The sequence below is a fragment of the Diadema antillarum genome, unplaced genomic scaffold (genome assembly GCF_040938485.1).
Source record: "Diadema antillarum isolate AM-2024a unplaced genomic scaffold, OU_Dant_1.0 scf00000141, whole genome shotgun sequence".
In the NCBI taxonomy this organism is placed as follows: Eukaryota; Metazoa; Echinodermata; class Echinoidea; order Diadematoida; family Diadematidae; genus Diadema; species Diadema antillarum.
Window position 1 is genome coordinate 654,846 of NW_027271030.1, and position 24,757 is coordinate 679,602.

At 37.3% G+C, this 24,757-nt stretch overlaps 1 protein-coding gene across 1 annotated transcript in view; it reads left to right on the forward strand.

The window, feature by feature from the left end:
- Positions 1–24,757, forward strand: part of LOC139721357 (uncharacterized) — a 176,580-nt gene that overhangs the window by 103,065 nt on the left and 48,758 nt on the right. The window contains exons 11-16 of the mRNA XM_071632674.1: positions 9,170–9,184; positions 10,688–10,845; positions 12,631–12,754; positions 15,096–15,228; positions 19,049–19,250; positions 21,372–21,427. Of these exons, the coding sequence (XP_071488775.1) occupies positions 9,170–9,184; positions 10,688–10,845; positions 12,631–12,754; positions 15,096–15,228; positions 19,049–19,250; positions 21,372–21,427 (688 nt within the window). The remainder of the gene's footprint in view (positions 1–9,169; positions 9,185–10,687; positions 10,846–12,630; positions 12,755–15,095; positions 15,229–19,048; positions 19,251–21,371; positions 21,428–24,757) is intronic.

Here is a 24,757-nt window from a genome sequence, read left to right on the forward strand (position 1 = left end):
GGCTCAGGACTCTTACACAAAAGGTACTAGGTTGTACTCCTATCTGGTGTGTACACACATAGGCAAGTTGTTAATGAACATTGTCCCTTCATGACCCATGTGAAGATTGTTACCTGCCAATGTTGGGGTAAGGATGAGGGCAGGGCCCCTTAGAAGGGCAGTCTAGTACTGGCAGTGCACCCAGGTTAAATAGATCCCTAATGCCATTTTATGAGTACAGTAGGAACTTCAGGCAGTATTGCAGAAGTACTTCATTGCATTTACACAAGTTTCAAATTCCTGTATTACACTGATATAAATTTCAACACAGAAGACTTTATGAGACATCATCAGTGAGTTAACAACAAGAGTATAAACAAGAGAGGGAAATGTCTGAACCTACATCATTGTACAAGAAACAAAATGATCTTGGTGACATGCTGGACCAGGAGAAAGATACAGGGTTTTTCACTGACAGTGAAAGCTGGGCTTAGTTTGCCGTGAAAGTGTTATAAGGCTAAGAGATTCAGCTAAGGAAGAGAAGCGGGATATGAAATAGAGAAGAGGAAACTAAGAAAAAGCATGAAGTAGATACAGTAGCAAAAGATCAGAGTTTGTGCAATCCTCCGTAATTTTCTATAATTAGGAGAAGATTAAGCATTGCTTAATTTGATTTAGTTGTTGATCAAGGCTGTGATAGTGTAAGCTGTGAGTAAGCTCATGTGGAAAGGCTGATGTGTATGATAAGAATGACATGGGTGTGGAGTCTACATCAAAGCTGAGAATTTTAACAGCGAAACTTGTATGGATCCCTCCCAAGCTATATGAGTAGTGTACAGTCGGATTCTGCAAATATAATGGATTTATTAAGTTTTAAAAAAAATGTACAGGCAGATATTGATGTCGGATGAATGTTGGGCAGAAATCATAGAACTAAATGCATCCATTCTTCACTGTCCTGTCATTAGAGATTATATTTTGTGTACATTGCTTCAATGAGGGGCAATTAGTGGGACAATACCAGAGACTTTATTGTATTTACTGTAGCTTACTTTGCGTTGGTTACTGAGTAGACATGTGGGTTGATGTCAACATTGGAAATGCATTGCATTTCTTTACTCTTCAGCTTACAATTTAGTTTGCATAGTGTGAATTAAGTTGGGTTTAGGTGTTAGCATATTTTTATAATCTTTCCTTGTGTCTCTGTGAAGCAGGCTAATCCCTGTGATGATAGATGTTGAAACAGAGGAATATACGTTGTTTGAAGGTTTGTGTTGTTTGAAGGTTGTTTGAAGGTTGTTTGAAGGAATATGTGGTTATGTTGTTTTCACAAATATTCAAAGGAAATTGCAAAGGTGCAGGCACTCTGATATGTGTGTCTTCTATGACTGTGCACATTTTGCTGGCTGTGGCTGTCTCACTCCTGTTTTGTCTACATGTTTCAAATCTCAGAAGCCAAACTTACATTTCAGAAGTAATCTAATTTGAACTTGGCACAGAGGGGAGGAGGTCTTAAATTTGCAGAAATAGATTGTTTTGTTCAAAATGACCCTCTGCTACTTTGAGGTTCAAACCATTTTGTGCAAGTCAATCTACTTGGAGAGCCTGCCTTTTCCCAAAGAATCATTCCTGTAAACATCTTATGAGAACTTGTGAGGCAGCAGACATGTTTTGGGAGGTAAAATGACGTCAATCGAGAGGAAGAATCGTAGTCCACAGCAGCCATTATCTAGACTCAAATCTCCTGTGTTCAGGTGCAGAATGACAATTGGCAATGCTGACAGCCGGCGTTTCGTTTCCAGGGGTGCATTAACGTTGAAGGAGATTTTTTTTTTCTTTTGAAAGGGTGCGTACAGGGTTGCCTGCAGCCCTGGATATCTCTAAATGCCTGTGCCTGAGGCCAAGTAATGTTCTTCATCTAGATTCCAAGTGAAACACAAGTTCCCCAACCTGTACTTTTGTAACAAGGCTTGCACTGAGCTGAGATAGCCGTTGGACCATTTCTTTAGCTTTACTTACAAAAGTGGGGAACAAAACAGTGAGATATAAATTTAAGACTAAACTAGCTATTTTTGGTCATGACATTCCTGCAAAAAAAGAAAAGAGAAAAAAATGTGAACCCAGATTAAGGTTGTTGAGAGATAACAATCATAATGTTTTAATGAGTGTCACGTTCAAATGGATGCTGCATATCAGGGAATTGTTAATATTTGAATCAGTCATGTAGTGTTTGCCTCCTTGTGTGGGATCTTGTGCATGGGAAAGATCATACTTTGTGAGTGTAAAGGATGTATAGTCCAGGGCCCCGTTGCAAGAAAGTTGCAATCAATTGCAAATAATTGCTAATTTTGAAACAACCATTCTGATTGGCTCAGGGTCTGCCCTATTAAGAAGACATGCATGCAACAATGATTTTGATTGGCCAGTGACAATCAGTTGCAAGTTGTGTTTAAACGTAAAGTTTCTAGCAAAGGGGCCCAGAAGGCCTAAATTCATCCGTCTTGTATAATACACTGTGTCTACAGAAAGGAAGATACCTTGTGATACAGGTATCAAGTGTAAAATTTACACCTGTAAGACAGCTAATGTTGTGCTATGTCACCAGTTTTAGCTGTGCTGATGAGGGATTGTATATTGCTCTTTTCCTATCCCATGTCTGTAATTTTACAAGGTGGTGGGTCTAGATCCAAGACTAGCCAAAATCGTGTCTCTTGGCATTATCAGGATTTTGACATAGCACAAAGCAGTAGAATGAATATGTTATAATTAGATCAAGGTATACTAGAAATATGTATTTTGGGCAATAAAGGTGTAAATTTATACTTTTGTGCCCTTCATTCAGGGACAAATTGTTAACTAAATAAAAGGATTTCCGCTAATAGTACCAAAGCAATAACAACAACAAAGATGATCAAGATCGTGCCAAATCTTTGACATCAAAAGAAAGTTTGTATTCAGAGTATGTTGTCTTAGTGATAATGCCGTAGAGGAGAAGAAATGGCTACTTTTGTATCACATTGTTACTTCCCCATTTATAGATGGTATTTATAGACAATAACATGATACACAATTAAATCTGTTATGCACCATGGCATTTTATACCTCCAGTGAAGGTGTGAATTTTATTGTTAGCTCATCATAAGGCAGTGAAGTCTCAGTGAACACCCAGAAACACTCTACTATACAAAGAGTGGACACTTTTTTAATGTTGCCATAGGATTAATTGCAATGTAGTTCTGCAATACTTTTACATGTATTGAAAATGTGTTGGAAGAGGAGACCAAGCTGTAAATAGAAATGCTGGTTGATAAATACGAATCAGGATGTAGCTATACTAGATGAAAACCTGGACATTTATACAGCACTATGTAAGAGGAATGTTATTTGCGGGTTCACATTAATTGGCAAGAAGATGCAGCAGAATGGTAGTCTTTATTTATTGGTCATTCTTGTGGATATCAGAGAGTGACCAAGATAGAGTTCAGATACAGTTGAAAGATATACCCCTGGGTAGCCCCTCAGACATTTTATGATATCATATCCCTTCATTTGTAAGCCTCTGCCACTCAACTTATAAATGGCAACAGAACAAGAATTTGAAAGAAGTTTTGAAACGGTTGAGATGTGAGGCCCCCACTGGAACCCTGCATGAATGGGTTTCTGGTGAGGAAATTCTGACCATGAAGCCCTGGAATCAGGAAATACAAATGAGGGTCATTAGTGAGGACAGGGGCAGATCGGAGGTGTGAGACGGCAGTATTAGGTTATTAGGCGGGGATGAGAATATTTCACTTTGTGAGAAAGAAAATCCCACGAAAACTCGTCTGAGCCTGACATAGCATAGGATTCAAAGGAGGTTGGAAAAATAGGGGTCAACTTTTTCGGCTCTTTAAGTAAGCAGAGTAAGAGAAAAAATATAAGAGAACATAAGAAGGGCTGTCATAGTGCAGAGACAGCTCAGTTTGCAATGCAGCAAGTTGAAGTGACTCAAATGGGTGGGTTACTTCATATACAATTTCAATTGAAAGGAAGCAGTGCTCTTGGGTAGAGGAGTTAATAGCGTTGAAAAGTTGCCAAGATTGTCGGACCAGGGGCTGAGATATGACATGACTTTGCACCGAGGGCGAGGAGACGGCGAGGGAGAGAAGTGGAGCGTTGGATGGAACAGGACGGACCTCGAGATGAGTGAGAGTGTTCTTGATTTGAGGCAAGCAGTGGAAGCAGCAGGAGATATTTTGGAAGATGGTTTGGATCGGAAGTGAGACGACATGAAGAGAAAGGAGGCATAATGAGTATTGACAGAGTGTATACATAGAGTGATGGTAGCAGCAGAGAAACCTCAGATAGCACTTCTTAGTGTCAAGTACCTGGAAGGCGGAGTATTCAGTGACATGTTTGGTTCAAGAGGAGAAAAGAAAGAGAAGTGCATCGATCATATGGATATGGTTATTGAAAGTGTAAACTGTGACATGCCAATTGAGTAAGACTTTCATAATTGCATGGGCACGTGATGTAAGTTGCTCTGTGAATATGAATGCCAGATTACTTTTTCGAGTTGTGTTCCTTGTGGAAACTGATTAAATTTCTTTCCGCCAGCTGCAGATATTTTTAGTCCTCCACGAGGGAATCTGATTGGTCAGTTGTGTTCAAAGGTTGCCATGACTCTTCCACCATCGCTGACTCCTTGGACACAGTCTTGATCCTGTAATGGTCAAGTGTACATGTGACCCATGTCTAAGATGAAAGGCTTAGTTATATAAGTTTTATGGACACTGCCAAGAAAGACATCTTGGCTGAGATAGCTGCTAGGAGGATTAATTGAAAACATATGAGAACTTTGAGAAGTTGGCGTCTGTCTCCGTGGAGACACTCTGAGTGGGTTCTTCCCTTGCCGATGCCATTTATGTTAAGGAGAATTTCAAATACCCCGCCTTCCGTGCAGGATTACTTCTGTCACCTTCAGTTTAGGACGGGTGTCTTAATCAAGTAGCATGTGTGTGTAGTTTGTGCCAGAGAAGCAAGTGCAGAAGTGCCATAAGTGAACACACGGGAGATTTTCCTTGGAGGCTAAAGAAGCTAATTGTTGAAAGCCATCATGGAGAGGTTGATGCGAAGGCTAAGGCCACTGGGACGCCCCTGTAAAGAATCCGAGTGGAAACGACGCAGAGTGTTTGCATTGCACTTTCTGCAAACAGAACTCAGGTATGGGTTGTTTACTGATCATGTTTTCCTAGAATCTAATCATGCCAGCATTAATTGTGAAGACATTTTATCATGCAGACAGCTGCTATTGCATTGAACATAATGTTATTAATTGCCCTACCAACGAGATTATTTTTACCCAAATTGACTCTAATTACAGACATGTTTCTAGTATCTAGCAGTTCATATGACATTTGTGCATCTGATGTTGCAATCATGTTTTCTGAGTATCAGTTGATCTAAATGTATACAATGCTGTTTATGTAGACACTGAAAAACAAATGTTTTTGCAATATTTTTGTGATTGCAAGCAAGAGCCAAATGAAAGAGGTCCAAAAGGGTCCACATGGTACAATCTTGCTCATAGTGTGCCAGTTTATACAAGAAACAACCCAGGAAGACAAGCCTTCTAAATTCCTGTTCTGAAATGTCTAATTTCCTGTAATATGAGCTTGTCTCCTAGACCCCATTTTCTGGTTTCCTTACCCCTTACTCCCAAAACTATTATTTCATTACAGACAGGACACAGGGGCCACTAATACCAACTACAGTTTACCCCTGCTGTAAGCTATAAAGAGAGTTGCAGTAAGATAGAACAAGGTACACATGCTGAACACACAGAGATAAGGAAATATGTGCAGTATATGTAATGGATGAATTGATTTATAGAGTGATGTGAAGATAAAGAGACTGACATAGAGAGAAATTAATAAATGAGTAGATTATAGAGAGAGAGAGAGAATGAAAGATAGAAAAGGAGAGAGGGTGAGAGATGGATAGATGAATGGAGGGAGAGAGAGAGCAAGAAAGGAAGTTGGAGCATATGAGAGATAGATGGATGGATAGAGAGAAGGAGAAAGTAAGAAAGAAAGATGGAGTGGGAGAGAGATAGATGGATGGATAGAGAGAGAGAGAGAGTGTGTGTGTGTGTGTGTGTGTGTGTGTGTGTGTGTGTGTGTGTGTGTGAAAGAAAGAAAGAAAGATAGAGCAGATGAGAGACTGAGATGAATGGATAGAGAAGGAATGAGAGAAGCATGAGAAGCAGATACTAGAAATATATTGACAATATTTCAAAAATACCATGAATGATTGGAAAATCCTACAATATATGACAAGTATTGAGAAGCACAAAGAGAATGGAATGAAAGAAGAAGAAAAGGTAAGGATTGACTACAACAAAATTGATGCTAAAAATTAAAGAAAAAACAGGTAAAAATTGCCAAGCAGAAAGATAAAGAGGAGAATACCCAAAATGGACTGACAGGACTCGAGAAGAAAGGAAGGAAACCACCTATGGGTAGGACTGAATCTCACATCCTTCCATCAAGCTAAATCCAGGTCACTGAACACAGGCTGACTGCAGGAGTCATATTCAATCTGTCAGGATTCTCAGATTTAGTGCAGGCTTTTCATCTTGAATAGGACACTGGTCGACTTTACAAATCCCACCAGCTGGGAGGCAGTCTTTAATAGTGCTTCATCTGTCTTCTCCCACACTTTAAAGTCCTGTGTTTACTACAGAGGAATAGGATGTTTTCAAATTAGATAAGCTGACTGGCAGGTTGATATGACCCCAAGGGGTGGTAACCCTAGGAAGCATGCTCCCTCCCACCCCCATCTCTTCCTTTCCTTTTTTAAACTATTGGTACAATCATCTGGAACAAAGTGTATTAAATAATTTTTGTGTTAGCCAAATACAGTGATTATTATTACCCTTCAGCAAAGGTATGCGTCAGTATGGATTGATACAGTGGTGCATGTTTTGGTTTGTTTGTTTGTTGTTGTTGTTTTTTTTTTTTGGGGGGGATATAATTTTGCAGAGATTAAGATGTATTTTTTTTTTCATCATTTAACCCTGTAAAGCCATGATGTCAAAAATAACATCAATAATGTATAAAAACATGTCAGCACTTGTAATTATAAAGTTGAAGGTACATGTATGCAAGGTGGAAATAGACGAGTTTACTTCATTTGGCCCATATTAAGAAATATCAAACCCCATCGCACTTTGACTCTTTATAGAGCCAGTGGATTTAATTTTGAATCACAAGTGTAAACTGTGTGAACTGGTTGTATTACATTTTTAGTACATTTCTGACTTGTTCTACAGTTGTGTCTTTATGCAGGATGCAATTCATTCATGAAGAAGAACTCTGTATACTTTCTATGCCATGTAGTAGTCACAAAGCATTTTGGGTAATGGAGTCTAAAGATGTTTAGTGGAATGAGCAGGAAGTGATGTCACAATGGAAAATATGTCTCAATATTTGATTTGTCGACTGAGAATATCAGCGTCAATCAAAAGATGACAACAGATATTTTGGAGTCAAGTGCTTTATGCAGCATGTGCTGCAAAGAATATCCTAGCCATATGTTTTTGTGTTTAGAACCCAATGGTTAGCAGTGATGTGATATTCTATACTTTTATACATCTGTTAACTTTCAACCAATAAATTTATGAGGAAATTTGGCAAGTTTTGTCAAAGATTGTCAAAGCTTTTAGACAAAGCATTCCAGCCGGCCACTATCACACACTGTATGATACACATCCTGTGGGTTGCGTGCATTTCTTGTTAATTAGCCCTGAGAAGACGGCCAGCTCACTTGCCTACACTAGACCTCAATTGACACGCAATCAGGAAGTCACTGCAGGAGGTGCCATGAATCACGAGCATTGCAGAGTGAATTTCTACCTTTTTTAAAGATCCAAAGAAACAATATGCCTGTTATGGAGTTCAATACACTAATTCTGATCAGGGAGATACATCCCCCTGCTCTGATGAACCCTTGAGTAGAACATTAGTGTAAATACATAAAGTGTAAATACATAGATTTATTGAACTACAACTGTTCAATCAGACTGTCACAATTTTAAACATAATTCCATATTTGAATAGTCAAGATATTAAGTCATTTTGGAAGTCAAGTGTCATTCAGGGTATGAAATTCTGTTTGGAAATCAGTGTATTTTTTCATATTTAATCAATTCATTTATACGTGCTCTAGAAAGCATAAATTAAGACAGTTGTATTGTGCACCTACGATATTTATCCTGTAGGTTATGATTTATTTATGATTCTATTAAAGAAAAAGTATGATGAGTTGTGATTCGTTTGTAAGGCACTTGGGAGCATAGAATTTTTTTTTTTCAGGGCATTTGATTTCTTTCTTTCTTTCACTAGTTTACTATCTCTTCTGTTGATTTATGTCTGAGTTGACAGTCTTCTCCCATCCCTGCCCAGTATGTCTACTTTGTAATTGTTTTAGGAAGTACTCTGACTTCTTCTCACCCCCATGCTTTCCTTTCTTTATTAGTCTTCTCTTTTCATAACATACTGTGAAGCTCCTTTGCTGAGCAAGTTAAGTGCTGACATATTGGATGCATGTGCACATCAGTCAACCCATTGAGGATGAGACCCAAGTATACTGAGGCGGGTGGCTATGGGAGATGCATGTTGTAGCAAAATCAGCCAGTCCACAATGGGTTAATGTAAATGCTATAGCATAGTGTTTAGTTGATGCGTGATTATGCCTTATTTATTAGGCTCTTGAGTTATGATCATTTAAGTCAAATCAATTGAGTGCTGAGAGAGTTTCTTATCTGCATTTCCTTTCTGTTTCCCTGACCCTGAGGGTTTTCACACCCGTGTAACAAGGCATCATTTTCTATATACAATGGTTGCAGTTTCTATAGCAACAGTCATATAGCAACCAATCAACTGTGAGAATTGAACTCATTGCCCTGGTAGCTACAATTATTGTATTGTTTGTTTGTAATTTAATGTAACAGCAAACATATTTGCAAATTGGGTGTATAGAAGTAGTCAATGTGTGTTTGTAAAGGAAGTAATGACAACCAAGAAGATAGAATAGTTCACAAGTTTAGTTGTGCATTATTTTCTGGATATGCTTTAAATGCACTCCTGGATTAATGATTTTCCGTTGTACATAATGATTGACTTTTTGTGATTCTCTCCTCTCTAACAAGTTTGGATCTTGAATTGTAAGTGAGATACCTTTGTTTTTCTAGCAGACTTCAAAGATAATCAGCAAGCACTTTCACTTTGTATCTATCATTGCTAATATCTTTCATACACATTTCATTACATTTTCCACGTAGTTTGTCTTTTGTTTTTGCTTTTATCAAGGAATCATTTTATTTTGCATCATGTCAGCAGTTTCTTTCTATCAAGAGGCTCGGTTTCACTTACCTTTCACCTTTTGCTTTCAAATTCATCATCATTATTTTCATATGCCCATTCTCGGGCTTCTCTGCATTTGAGCCATTAAATGCTAACTTTGTGCAGGGTGTAAAGGCTCCTAGATAAAATGCAATCTCCTCTACTCAGTTGTCTACTTCCATTGGCTATCAACTTTTCCACAAATTAAGCTTTTATAGATTTTCTTTTGAATTTCATATCTGCATTATATATTCTCTTTAATGAATATTTGCATTGACATTGCTTTATGCCCATACCAAATTAAGTTTGTGTCTCAGTTCTCTCATTCTGTAATCCTTTATCATGATTTTCACTTATTGATAGATTTTTCCTCCATTATGGCAAGAAATATTTAAAATTTCTACATGAAATGGTTATATCAGTCTTGTTATAAAATTCTTAAGAACCTTCATTCATGATCACTACATGCAATTTTTTTTTTTGTATGATGGAGGTATCAAGCATCCAAGGATATAATTTATTACCTTTGTCATTGTTCTGAAACGGCTAGTGATTGAAAATGTGAAAAGTGGCTTGATTTATATTTGCACGCTATAGGTAATAATACCCTCAATTCATAGTTTTAATATTGCTGTAACAAGAGAAACTGAACAAACTTTTATAGGGCTTTGTGAAAATATCATTTTAATCGACCAAGAAATACACCATTGAGTTCAAGAGCAAAAGGCTGACAATATCCTACTACACGTACAAATTGTATGTGGCAATTTTAGAGGGTAAATTAAAAAATTTGATATAATGGGAAGCTTCACAATAAGAGCTACATTCCTGTGCTTTACCATAGAATGTTGAGAACTGTTTTCTGTGCTTTCATTTCTGAGGTAAAAAGGTAAAGAAACACATCAGCTCACAATGAACTCCACAAATTGCTAGTTTCAGAAATTACTTAGAGCCAGGGAAGGATATGAGAGAGAAAGTAACTGCTTTCCAAGAACCTTGTATCCAAGCACACACAGAGCTCTTTTCCTTTCGTTAGAAGTTTACTATATAAGCTGTTATTTTTGCATACATATATTTTCACGATTGAGGAGATCACAGACATTTTTGCGAGATGTTGTTTTCACGAATTCACACCAATGCTATCGTAAATGCACTATTACCCTAGCACATGGTGACATTTTCATGTGTTGTTCAGTTCGCGGTCCAACAGTGATTCGCAAAATTCGTGAAAATTAAACCCTCGCGAAAAGGACAGCCAATACAGTATTTGGTTGATGTATCAAGACTGACATCTTTCATTCATGTCATTATTGTTTATCCTCCAGGAAGAAGTCCAGGGAGCGAGCCTATGAGGCTGTGCCTGAGGAATCCCTAACACCTCCTCCAACGGTCAAGGAGGAGGAGGAAGGAGAGACAGAAGGGTCAGCACAGAGAAAGGCTGGAGGCCAGAGGAAACTGACCATCACTGTGGTCCTCAATAAAGGTACGCATCAAGTTTTAATACGTTTTGTAGATTCTTCTACTGGTACCGTGACTCTGTGAATGTTCAGTAAAGCCTACAAGTGTCCTGGATTACATGTATAGAGATTTCATTTTTGTTGAAGTTATGGGATCAAAGTCAGTGGTGTAAGGTGAAAAGTGAAATAATTGTTCAATAACCTTCAACTTGTCTGACTCCAGACTATGAACATGTTTATTCTTTCAGTAACTTGGTCACCATGTGGCCATTAATATCAGCAAGATGTTAGGTTTTTGGTCCTGTGATGAGGGTTGCCTCAAACTTTCACTTTATATCATACACCTTTACCAGTGATCATTGGACATTTCTGTAGTGTATGTAGCATTTGGCATTTATTATTTCCAACCTGCTATATTCACCATATCTGGGTTTTGTAACATAAAAGTAGGAAGTCAGTTCAGCTGAGCATATAAGTCAATTACAATCCTTAATTTTTCATCATTCAGTTTGAAAAAGCTGTTGATTGCTTCTCAGAAGCAATTGAGGGCTAAATTCAGTGTTAATGGAGTCTTGGTTTGATGATTTACTAAACAAGGAGAGATTGTGAATTTATAAGATGTGTTGTGAATAAGTCAATATCCCACAACTCACAAACATTTTGTAGAAGCTTTTCTCATCTGTAATCACTGAATTTTCGCATTGGTCGAAGTTGATCATCACATGAAACCCACACATTCTGGCTACAGTCTTGCTACTTGTTTTGAGAATGTTTTGCTGATCCTATTGTGACCATAGGTTTAGTTTGAGATGAGTGGGATGATAGACACCTGTCACTGCAGTCTACAAGTGGCTCAATCTCTTCTCACAAGGCCAGCATCTCCAACCCACAGACTGATCATAATCCTGATTACAGCAAAGAGCTTTAATTGTCTGTTCCCTTCCTCAAAGTGATAATTAGCTACAGTATATCAACTGATCTGAGTGTGGTAGAACAAAGCCAGTGTTTGAGATGAAAGGAGACAACGAGTGGGGTGTGTTAACGAGAGCTCACAATCAAGAGGAAATTGGTTCCTTAACAGATTGTAGGGATGGGTAAACACAGATCTGGCCCATCTTGCTTAGCACTGAATGATGGATGTATGACGTCCTACTCCTCACACAACATCAGTATGTCATTCAGTTCGTTTGACATAATCTTGAACGTTGCCAGGAGTCTTGGATTATCTTGGATATATACACAGAAATATTCTACGTTCTCTCTCGAGCAACTTTCTTGGAGGAGTGATATTAGCTATTTTGTTTGACACAGTCATGCCTCGCAACAGACTGTATGCCAGATTAAAAGTTTTTTTAGGTACGTCATTCTGACCTCTCTGTTAAGTTGTACTTTTTTTTTCACTTCATAGGTCGAAATACAAACATCACATTTTGATGTTGTTATTAATTTTTTTTCTGTATAGCAACATTGCATGAAAAAGTTTGTTTTATTCTCTCACTTTTCTCCTGTGTGTTTACAATGTCTGTCACATCCCCTGATGAACTTTATTAATAAAGTGACATTTTACATATAAATATCTTCTCTTTCTTACTGTATTGTGCCATTATTCACTTCTTCTCTCCTTGTTGTTTTTCTTCTCATGTCATTTCAACCATTTGCCCCAGGATAGCATCATTTTCTTGTGTTGTTACTGTTATACATTCTTTTATTTTCTTTTTTGTCTCCTTATTCTATTTTATATAATTCATCACTAAATATCACATGTTTGTAATGGTCTCACTCTTGTTGTTTCCTTCACCTTGTGAATGCAGCCCCTGGTGTGAGTCTGGGCCTTGGAGTGGTTAGTCTACCTACTCCTGACTGTAATAATGAACGTAGGATCTACATCCAGCACCTTGCTGCTAACTCACCAGCCGACATGAATGGAAGACTATGGTGAGAACTAGTTTTCTTCATGTTTCATTGCACTTGTGTGTGAGTTTTGGATGTTGTACAAAATCAATAGGATGGTTTGCTGATACACAGTGTATGAATGTTAGCAGCAAACTTTGTCAAGTAGGAATGTAGAAAATTATTTCCGTGAGCTTGTCTGTTGATTACAGAATTCATTCTAACCTAATAGTGTTCATGCATGCTGATAAAGTATGCTCAAAGCTGTGCCTGCACTTCTTGTCAGAGCTTGTGAAAGTAAAGACAAGAAAAAAAAAAATGATCAAAAATCAAGAACATTTTTTCATTCCCACCCAGTATATTCCTTACTGGTGTTGTCCATTAACCCATTCCATACGGGAACCTGGAGGCCTGTGAGTTAAGTCTATGGGGATTTCAGAATTCAGTATGAAACTGGTTACCAAACCACTAGCAGTCGGTTTATGATAGACTCATCACATTTGAGGAACTGATGTCTATCCTGAGCAAAGTTTACAAATCTAATGTGAGGAGGCTGTCCCTGGCTCTCCAGCTGTTGTGGTACTGTAATTGAACCACAAATATTTGCCTTGTGGTAATTGAGTGCTGGTATTTCATGAATTCTGTGATGTTTTGCTCCTCCCTTTCACAGTCAAAAGCGGTCCCCTTTAAATAGCACAATATCATCCTGCCTAACCCAAACATGTTAGCTAAGGTTCTATCTATCTCCTAAAAATAGCTCATACACCCTCAAATCCCAGTAATTGGGAACTTCTGCATGATTTCAATATTTTCCCCCATCATTTCATAACACATGCTTGAAACTGTATTAGAAAAAGAGTGGGGCTCACACTTTAGTGAAGGATTTAAAGGATCAAACGGTGGTTTCAAACATGTTTTATTGATCTTCGATGTTTGAGCAGGGATGACTCAAATATGAGACTGGGGTGTATAATATTCACACTGAACTCAGTCCTTCAAAAACATGCTCACTAGGCTGTCAGCTTCATATTTGCTCAGTCTTTGACTTGGATTATTACTACCACTGACTACAGCCACATGGTGACTGGAATCCCACCACTCCCATCATTCTCTGTACCTTTCAGTGTGAGGACAATTGATCCCTATCTCTTATTTATAGCATTGACTCAGAGAATGAAGGAGAAAGTAAGTCCGAGTATTTCTCTCTAGAATTCTTAGTAGAAATAGGCTAAGGTGGATGAATGGAAGACCATTCAAATAATATTCCTATGTCACATGGTGAGATGCATTTATTTTCCAGTTTGTTTTATTTCCCGCTTTCCTTTTCTGTCTTTTACATTTTGATTTGTGCATGAAAGAATTCTTGATATCCCCTCATGAAAGTCTCTAAGTGTGTTGGGTTCATATGGGATCATGAGCCTTTCCTCCAGCATGTTTGCTTTTACACAATTTTATATGGCAAGCGTTGCTTGTGCAGATTTACTGCAAAATGCTTGACATCTGAACATACAGTGAAATGTTCACATTCTTGTTAGCGCAGTATGGTATATGGAATGACAGAACTTTGTAGTCTCTTTGGACACTGTATTCAAGAATACATTTAGCTAAAAGATGTATTTTTGTCTATTTTGTGCAGTCATTCTTGTTTTTTTCACTTTCATTATAGTGAGCTAACATTTCTGTGTTTATCTTGCTCCCTGTTGATGCATTACTAGTGACAATATGAATTCATATGGGCAAAACATGGTAAACAAAATATGTGCATGTTTTGATTTTTTTACATTGTTTAAGATATTTGACAAGCTCCACATTGTACGAACATTTCATGTTTGTTTGTTTGTTTTTTGTGGTAATGGAATAAACTGAAATGCAGCAAACCATGAAGTTCCAGTGACGTCATGAAGTACCTCTTTTCTCCCACCAGACTGCTGGTATTTGTGATTTGGGGCAGGATTATACAGGCTAATGGTGGTTTTATGAGGTGAAAACATTCTAGCCATTACAATGGAAGAATTCAGCACTTTCATCATTAAAGTCAATTCGTTGGAGATTGAGTGACAATGTCAATCACTAACCTGTCAGTTACCTACAAGACAATGAGTGTATATAATGGACATTATGAATATATGACAATCATACATCTTACTTCAGACTCTGAAAATTCTTCATGCGTGGATTGATTATGAATCCTTAACATGTCAAGGGTACCATGACATATCCCTTCATGATCATTACTAAACACCCAGGGATATGAAGACATAGCTGATACACAGAATAAAAGTAGCAGATACAGAAGGAGCTATAAGAATCAATGCATTTCTTCATAGTTTTCTGTAAACTGTTTTTGACTTCTGATGCACTGATTTGTCTTTCCTTCATCACTCAGCGTCGGAGCTCAGATTCTTGCTGTCAATGGTCAAAGTTTGAAGAACGTTGGACTCCAGGAAGCCCAGAAAATCCTGGGAAATCTCCAGTTTGGTCCTGTCACCCTCAAGATTGCTCGCTACTCAAATGCACTGGTAAGTTCTTGATTCTCAGGCACACTTCCTTCTTAACAAATATTTACACTGACAATGAATGACAAGTTAGATATTGTGAGGCACCAAACTTTTCAGACGCACACTTTGCTAAGCATTATAAGGCAATCTTTGGAAACAGGTTGGCTTTTGCTATTAACATTCATTGATGCCTCTGACCTTACTTTCTCTCTTTCTCTCTCTAGTCCTCATTCTCAATACTCATACAAGCAGGTGCACACATATAAAGTCATATAATAATTCATATACAGTCAAACCTGCCTCGGCGGCCCCCTGTCTATAGCAACTACATATGTACAAATGTACATGTACCTACCTTATATAGCAACAAAAAATTTTTTCTAAAAATCCTTCAGAGAAAATCCATGTTAAAGACCTTGTCCATAGTGGCCACCTTTTTCATCTCCCTTGGTTGGCCTCTAGACTATAACAGGTTTGACTGTATGTTGATTTATATTACAATGTTGACTTCAGAAAGATGCTCATTGCAAGAAGTCAATGATTTCACCTTATTACAACACCTGTATTTTTGTGTCAGTTTGACACATCATTCATAAAATGCAAAAAAAGTTACAGTCGTCTAAAGGAAGAAATACAGATTGCTGAGGTTTATGCCACACAGGTAGACCCTGTTACTTGCAACCTTTAAAATACATGTAGTATTCCCTTCAAATCAACCCATTTCACATTCAAAACTTGAGTTAACACAACTAGCTGCATTCGACTGAGATGTAGCTATGGTTGTATTGACTAAGTGTGAATATTCATTGGCTTCATATCATAGGTAAGTCAGCAGTTACACAGTGTACATCAATTGTTTCCATTCTAATTATATAAAATGACCTATGACGTCGGTATGTTATGCAGGCAAGGATATAAATAGGAATTTTTCTGTAGGCAGGAAAAATGTATTGGAAAGGAGGGTTTTGCTAATCAATTCTTTGAGTTAGTCTAATGCTGAAACAATGTCTACTCAGTCTGCTGAACATAAATTGATCTGGGTTAGGAAGCATGAGTGCCATTGTTCCAGTTTAAGCCATCCATTCCTGAGAGACCAGGGTGCACTCAAGTTGCTTTGTCAATATCCTGTTGGAGATATTGACTTGAAAACTTGAAGAAAAAGGAATGATATACCTTTGGGTATATTGCTCTTATCAGAGAGAATAAAAATTCAAGAAGAATTTGAGATGGAGAATGATTATCAAGCCGGAGAACTGATCAATGAGTTAACTTCACATAGAGTATTGTGTTTTCTTGATGAAGCTCAGTTCTGCCTCATTGGTTTTTGTGGGGCGTCTTTCTACTGGCCCTTTCAAAGATTTTAGTCTGTCAATTCACTGAAGGGGTGGTCAAAAATCAATATTATTTCCTGGTGTGTAAAGAGGGGTGTGAGAAGGGATTAAAAACTCTTTAAGGGAAGCAAAAATGGGAGTGTAAGAGGTTCCATAGACCTCACTCTCAGAGGTTGGAAATGATGCAGTAGCTCATATACATGTAGCAGTATCTCATCAGGATTTATTTTCTTTGTGCAAATTTAAACTTAACCTGTGACACCATGGATGAGTTTGACTTTCTTGTGCTTGTGGAGTTTTACAGAGAAACAGGCGATATTATGGTAACTATGCTTTTCTCTGTCACTTGCTATGCTTATTCTTGTATCTATTGATGTGATAATGATGTAACCTTGATTGGAATGTCTTTGTATCATTGTTTCTGGAAGCAAATTTGTAACTTTTCGGTCACAGGCTTTCTATGATATTCTATAATTGAATCTTGTGTCTTAGTTAAATCTGTTTTTTTTGTTTGTTTGTTTGTTTTTTTGTGTGTGTTTTTTATGTTTTTATGGGGGGGGGGGGGGAGGGGTTTGCGCTTGTCCAAAGCAAGGGCAGTAGATACATGAAGCATTGTTACTTTTCAGTATCAGAATGGTAAAGAATTAAATATAGGCATTTAAGTTGTATTGTTTTAATTGAGGATATACCAGCCTTAAGTTAAAGCATCACCACAGAGATTTATGTTTGTGTAAGTTGCTGCTGGGATGTTCAGGTGATTATAGCAAATTATGACATTTCAGATGAGATGATGGGAGTTTGATCATCCAGTGTGAATCCTATAGACATTATAGTTTGAAGCAGAGTGTCCATGCCTAAATCACCCACCTAAATTGTATGCTGTTACCCACTGATTTTCTTCCTATTTCCTAGTTTACCAAATTGGTAAGTGAAGTTCATGAGAATGATTCCATGTAAAAACCTGTGTACAAGCTCCTATTTGTGTAGTAATCACAGGCTTGTTTTAAGATTTACCCAGTACACTTTGTGAATTAATCTCTTATTATATTAATATGCATGGTAGATAAAAACAACAATTCCTTATGTGTGTTTTTGTGGAAAGTTAGATGTATCCACATCAAATACATGGTGATGTTTATATAACATCCTACATGTACATAATGTATGTGTATTGCATGTGACCATTATGTTGTATATTTCTTATACTCATAACTTATAAATGTTTAGTGCACTTTGTAAGCCCTGAGATAATGTAAATGTACACGTTTGTACAACGTGTACGTAGGTGTAATATCAACGTTTATGTGGAATGCATTTTTTTTTTTGTACCTTAAGGCACACAGATTATATGATATACATGTAGATGCTTGTGTTACATATGTACATAGACATCTTTTGACAATAGATTCAAGAAGCATTACATGTATTTTACTTCTTGTGTACGTAATCAAATCAGAAAGTTGATATAGGCCATGATGTCATCTTGAACTCAACAGCAACTCCTACAATTGTACCTTAAGATACAGATCATATGAACAAACCTGACCCCACCCCTGAAGAACTCCTTGCATACTTAGAGAATGTGTGTAGTCATGGTGATGATGATACAATCCCCACATCACTACTCCTTCATCTCAAAATTTAGCTTTTTGTAGGATTTTTTCCCTCTGTGCATGTAGAATTAAATGTCATCCATATATGTATTTCCATCCTTGTGGTACATGCAGAAATATGAATACACGTACTTGGTGCATTGTTGTTTTTGTCCATAGTAACCCAACTTTAACCACTATTTGTCAGTACCCCAGGTATTAGCTTTTGATGTATAAAATTTGTCAGTCTTACCAGTGTAAGAATTCAGAAGCAGTATTTGTAATGAAATTCCACTTTTTTTCTTATGTTATATTACTCTTTTCATGATGGTAAATGTTTGCAAGTTTGGGGAATTAAAAGAATTCTGTATATCCTCTTTTGTTATCAAATTTTATTTTCAGTGACATTGGATGAATTTAGATTTGACCAATGAAACCACACAATATGCCAATGACATCATGCTTCTACAATGCCAAATATATTTCAGTGTGTTGGCATAATGTAGAGTCTTTCCCAAAGGGTGACAACGAAACGCACATACACACACTAATCTAATTTGCATGTATTTTGGTATGGCTATTTGACAAGCCAAGGTCTATCAAATTCCTGTTGGTTAGTCATGAATCAGGATTTTGAAATAACCCACATGTAGTATTACCTACCTCCATCCGTAGGTTTGACTCTCTGAAAGTTGGTAAAGATCAAAGTTGAGTCAATTCCTATTCATCAGAGAAAATGTCTTGTGAAACAAAAGATTTAGGGCACATCCTATTAATTGTGCTTGGAATAGAGGAGATGAAGTAGTAAAGCTTGCCAAGACTCCATGTACCATTCAGTCCGCTTCACACTCCCGTATCTCACCTCTGTACTGCCCAGTCCATCTCACAGCCCCCATATCTCATCTCTCTTTCCTCCAGGACTGTGAGGCAGAGATGCAGTACCTGAGGTCCAAACAGCTGGCAGCCGCCTCCCAGCATGAGCCTCGCTATGAGATGGTGCCTGAGCACACCCATCAAGAAGGGGAGGATGATGATGGGGAAGATGAGGCGGCAGAGAAAGACGGCGCTGGTTCGATGTCACCCTCATCCATGTCCTGCAGCTCTAATACATCCAGTAAAGGTGATTTCAAGTTTTCAGTCTCTGTCACACTTTGGAACTAGATAGCTTTCCTATTTTTGTTCCATCAAAGTTATAATTGGTTACAAGCAGAAAAGCAACTTGCAACAGTTAGTTGGTTGCTATTAACCACTGATTAGGACATAGGGATAACTCTAGCAGTGCACTGCTGCCTATGCTACCTTTTTTTATTCATATATATATATTTTTTTTTGTTCCTCATGGGCTACTGTTCATTTACGCATTTTATAGAAATAAAATATCAGGTTCAAGAACTCTTATTTAAATTAATGATTTATATTTCACCTTCTGATTCATGTCTCTATAAAATACAACACAAAGTCCCAGTATATCTACAATGTAGATCATCAAACACTGTGAAAATCCAGTACCATGTACTTTAGAATACAACTAACAGAGGAGAAAGAGATGTGTATGACCCTTTGCATATGCAGGGACAAAGAAATTATACCAGTTTTGTCAGGGTATGTTTGGAGATGTTGTCAAATGCAACAGTTATAAGATAAACAGCCAATATGGCTTGAATTGACTCTGTGTCAATTGATTGAATACTGTGTAGAAATCCCACTTCTCCTCTTCATCAATATTTAATTTAAACGTGGGTTCAGTAATGATATAAAATAGATTGCACAGGAAGGCAGTTTAGCTCAAATGATATTTGTGCTTATTATCATGAATTTAGCTATACTTCCCTGATGTTTTAATTGTAGCTACACACAAGGGCTTTTGTTGTTGTTGTTGTTGTTGTTGTTGTTACTTTCTGGGGACCTTGCTTTGTCAGCAAATGTGGGTTGCTGTTTGCATGTCACTGAAAAGAGGTCCTGGCTAGAAACTAAAATCTCCTTTCCAGAAGGGTATATAAGCAAACTGAAGGACAATCTTTCTCGGTCAGGTTAGAATTGGCAGGAGTAATGCTACATCATCAGAAGTATATCAGTCACTGTCTATCTCACCCTTATATTCAACTTACACTGTAGATGTGAAGGCTTTCACAAGGATTTGACAGAAGAGAATAGACGTACTAGACAGAGGTGGTTTCAGTTATGATTGCTGTTAAAAATATCTAAATTGAAAAAGCAGGGACTCACATGTATATTGGGGTAAAGACAGAAATTGATAAAACACTGGTCACAGTAAATCATACCTTCATAAGACTGATGAAAAGATGTTAATTTGGGATGGATGTAAACTGATGACAATTCAAATTATCTTTCCAAAAGGTGATTGGGTTTTAACATGTAATGTATCATGAGAAATGCAAGAGTATGTGAGTGGTTGACATCGACACTTTACAATAGGGACATGATTATATACGTGTAGAAGGGTTGTTTTATTGCTGGTACATAAATCAGGGATTTGAAAAATAAGCTCTTCTTTTTTAAATTATGAACTGGGGGATCCAAATGACATGAATGTTAAAGAACATTTGTGATTCAAAGTTCTTACTGTCACTCCCCAGTGGTTCCTGACTTGAATGTTTTACCTCAAATTATCTGCTGAAAAAAAGAATGCAATAATGAAAAGATTCAAAGACAGTACTACCTGCAGGAAAAACATGCACCCAAAATATTTTCATTTATTTCTATCATGTTGTTGCTTGGATGAGGTACTTACTGTGTCGGTGTAGCTCAGCACATGGGGTTATAATGCCATAATTTGAGTTTGTAACAATTATCTCTCAGCAGGCTTTGACGCATTAAAGGTCATTGCCTCAAAATAGCCCCGTACTTGGAAGGTATTATGGGTAGGATGTCGAGTGCCGTATCTAGCAGGAAAAGTTCCAGGTGATCTTCCGTGGAATACTTGCTTCAATGGCAAGAAAACATAGGGGGCGGTGTTCGAGCTTCTTTATTTATTTTTTGTTTTTTTCTCTCTAGAAAACTGTGATAAAAGTTGAATGTTTGAAAGTAGAGAGTGAATCTAACGTGCCATCTTCTCATCATTTCATCATGTTCTGGATGGTAAGTTTTCTTCGTGTCTCTTTATCATGTACAAGTGTTCCAAAACAAGTTTTAGTCATGTCATGGCTTATGTGAGGTAGATACATGTGGTATTAACAGTGTGTTTACCCATGTCTTTCCTTCTTCATGTCTTGGTCCACAGAGTTTTCCATGCCAGATCCACAGTGCACTAGTATTGACATGAAGAAAGGAAACAAGGTATGTAATGCTGGAATAGTTTGTGTTGCAGCATCAGGTTTTTTATGTTTTATGGCATTGTTTAGAAAGATTGTGTTTGTGGCAAAGCCCAACCGCGTATGTTTTGGAAAGAAGTCACAGAGATGGCAGTAACCTAGACAAAGTTACTTACTGTGTAAGTTGTACCTTAAAAAAAATGTAGGCAATTATCTTGAACTTGTGAATCATAGCAACACATCACTGTAGCATTATGTGTCACATATGCCATATATTTCATGAGTGTGATATATTGCACATTGGGACTGTTGCAACAATTTTGCGAGTAGTTGATTTCGAGAACCACATTAACGGAATTCGAAAGAAGTATTATTCTTTGGATAGGAGAAATATTAGCAATCTCTTTAAGTAGAGATGATATACAGTGCACTCTTTTAACAAGAGGAAATATTATTCCTGAGTTGGACTGTGGCTATATAAAGTAAAAACACCATAAAATATACCCTGCATACAGTATTGGATTATCATGTGGACATTCCTTCTGTTAAATTGTCGTGGAGTGTGATGTGATATCATAATAGAACTAGTCAAGCAGGCCTTATCAGAACAAAAGGAGTCTAATACCTTGGTCTCCATAGATACTGATGGACTTATATGAATCTTACGTTCATTCATTGTCAAGTTGTAATACTGTATATAAACATCCTAATGACCAAGATGCAGAATGCATTACTAACCATTAACCCTGTCACTCATATCACTGTCATCATTTGTGTCTTTAAATCCTTTTCTCCATTTCACACTCTATTTTGCTTAGCCCTAATTATCATCATCATCATTGTTCAAAGCAAACATGACTCCATTTATTATCGATTTTAGTGTGTTTTGAAATACAGTCAACCTTGCCCAAGTTGAATCCAAAGAGACCAGAGAATATCATTCGACTGCTGTGAATTTTGACTTACACCTTGAAATTAAAACATGTTTATATCTGTTTGGGGTAGAATTTTTCTTTGACTTAGCCAATTTCCTGACTTTTATGAGGTCCAGTTTGACTGTACTAATAAATCATTAGTTGAGCTGTTATTCTAACTAAAATCCCATTCATTGCACACAAGATTCCTCTTCAGTAATCATTACTAGATTCTAGATTGAGTACATTGTAAACCTTTGATAAGATATCAAAGCTTGCCGTACGTTGCCAGTTTGTGAAAGCTACAAGATGTGCGGTGTTTCATTTCTTTGGAATGCATTCATTAACATTTCTTCTCACCAAAAACATGTCACATGATTAGTCTGTCAAACGAGTGTCCTGGGCTACGTGGGTATGTCTCATCAGAGCTTTTCAATGTCGCAGCTTTCTCATCTCTCCACCTACAATCCATGTTGATTTTTGCCAAGCTTTACTTCTACTATGCTGAACTCCTATCTTTATCTTCATTTCACTGAAACAGATAGATTTAAGTGTTGAATGTTCAAATTTCTGCTGTCTTTTCTACACGTAAATGTGTGTCAGCACTTCAAAAATTTCAGTGCTGTTATTCTCTGCATACTTTTTCTTTACTTCTTGAATCTCTACATCAGATATATCAAGTGTTCTGCAGGATACAGATTGTTTTGTGAATGGTTGTTGACAAGCCAAAAGATAAAACAGAAAAGGAACTTTGAGTAGAGGGTTTCAATAAGAGCCTGATCCAATGCAGTCATTACCTCTTAGTCTGCCACATTATTCTCTTTCACTTCTGCTTGACAGCCACATTTATCTTACTAGCACACTGTGGAATGCCATATTCATTTTCCATTGGCAATTGACATACAGTCACTGTGTTTGTATATATTGAATTTTGATTGTATGTGTGGCTGATTCCATTGTGTAGGTAATCTCCCAGAGACCCAGTTATATTTGTATATCCTATGAATGAGTCTCTTGGTGTACAGTAGCTACTGTCATTCATCCAAAGTCTCTAAATTGATGTGGTAAGAGGGTTAGTACCTTTGTGCTGTATTAAAAAAAAAGTCAGAGGGCACTTAAGGGTTGATAGACCGCGTCAGTTGAAAAGGGCTTGCCAGAAATACCTCTACAAAATATTCGTTCTTCAGCTACACTAGTTCTCATTGGACCAAGAGATCTTTTCCTTCTATCTAGTATCAAGGATAATCATCAATGTGATTCTAACATTGCCTGAATTGCAGTTGTCACACAGCTAAATATTGATCGTAATGTTGTGTGTTAACCCATTGAGAACAAAATGAATTTTCTATAACACACGTTTCACACAGACATCTGCCCAAGTATACTAGGGACTATCTTCAGTGGGTCAAGTATCCAGAGTTCAATTGACCACACTATGTTGTCACTGTACATCAATTATAAACGGGAAATATGGAAGCAGGAAATATTCTTTTGATTAGAACTTTGTTCATGCTACATGTATTCAATCATCATTAAAGACTTTCAAGAGCAAATGGAGGGAGTAATTTTGAGCTGGGGGGGGGGGGGGGGCTGCTTGAGGGTAGATGAAGGCTGTGTGTTGGTGATAATTCAATTGCTCTGGCTCCACGCAGGAACCAGAAAATAGGACGCACATGACAACATGCGCTGGTGATTAGGTTGTGAAGAGACATGAAAACTTGGATGACAGTTATGATGTCACGCTGACTGTTTTTAGGCCAATTTGGGTCAGAAGACCTGATATGATCCCACCGTAACCACAAAGGTCTGCCAACCTTTCTTAAAGTCCATTAAATATGCATTCAGCATTTCACTATGCTTGACTTTGTGTTTGTCACTTCATCTGGTAGTCCTTCTCTTCAGTGAACTTCTTTTATTTATGCAGATTCTATTAAACAAACTGTAATAATGTTTTCTATCATTTTATCAGAATCTTTTGTAAAGAAAAAAACAAGAACACCAAAGAGAAAATCATTTAGTGGTAACCCCGAGTATTTTTAACAACATCGAGATAGAGTTCCTTGAATGATCACTTCTTTGATTCAAAAGCGATAAAGGGATGATGAGTGATATAATTTACTATATGTTGAAAGATTAGCGACTATTTTGACAAAATTTTTATATGCCCAATCTGTGGTATGTACTTGCAAGGGCATAGAATGATGTACAAAGGATGTTCCAGATAGTTTACACAAGTGATTAGCCTTGACATTTTGACTACTGTAGGCTGTTTTTGGAGCTTGATATCTGCCCTTAATTTTCCTAGCAGTTCCCTTTAGAGATATATATACATATGTTACAAGACCATTTAAGTTTCCTGTTATGTGTATAAAGATTTCCAAAAAGAGAATTTCCTCCCGAAAATTTTTTCAAATAATTTTGTTAGATGTCAGTATCTTTTA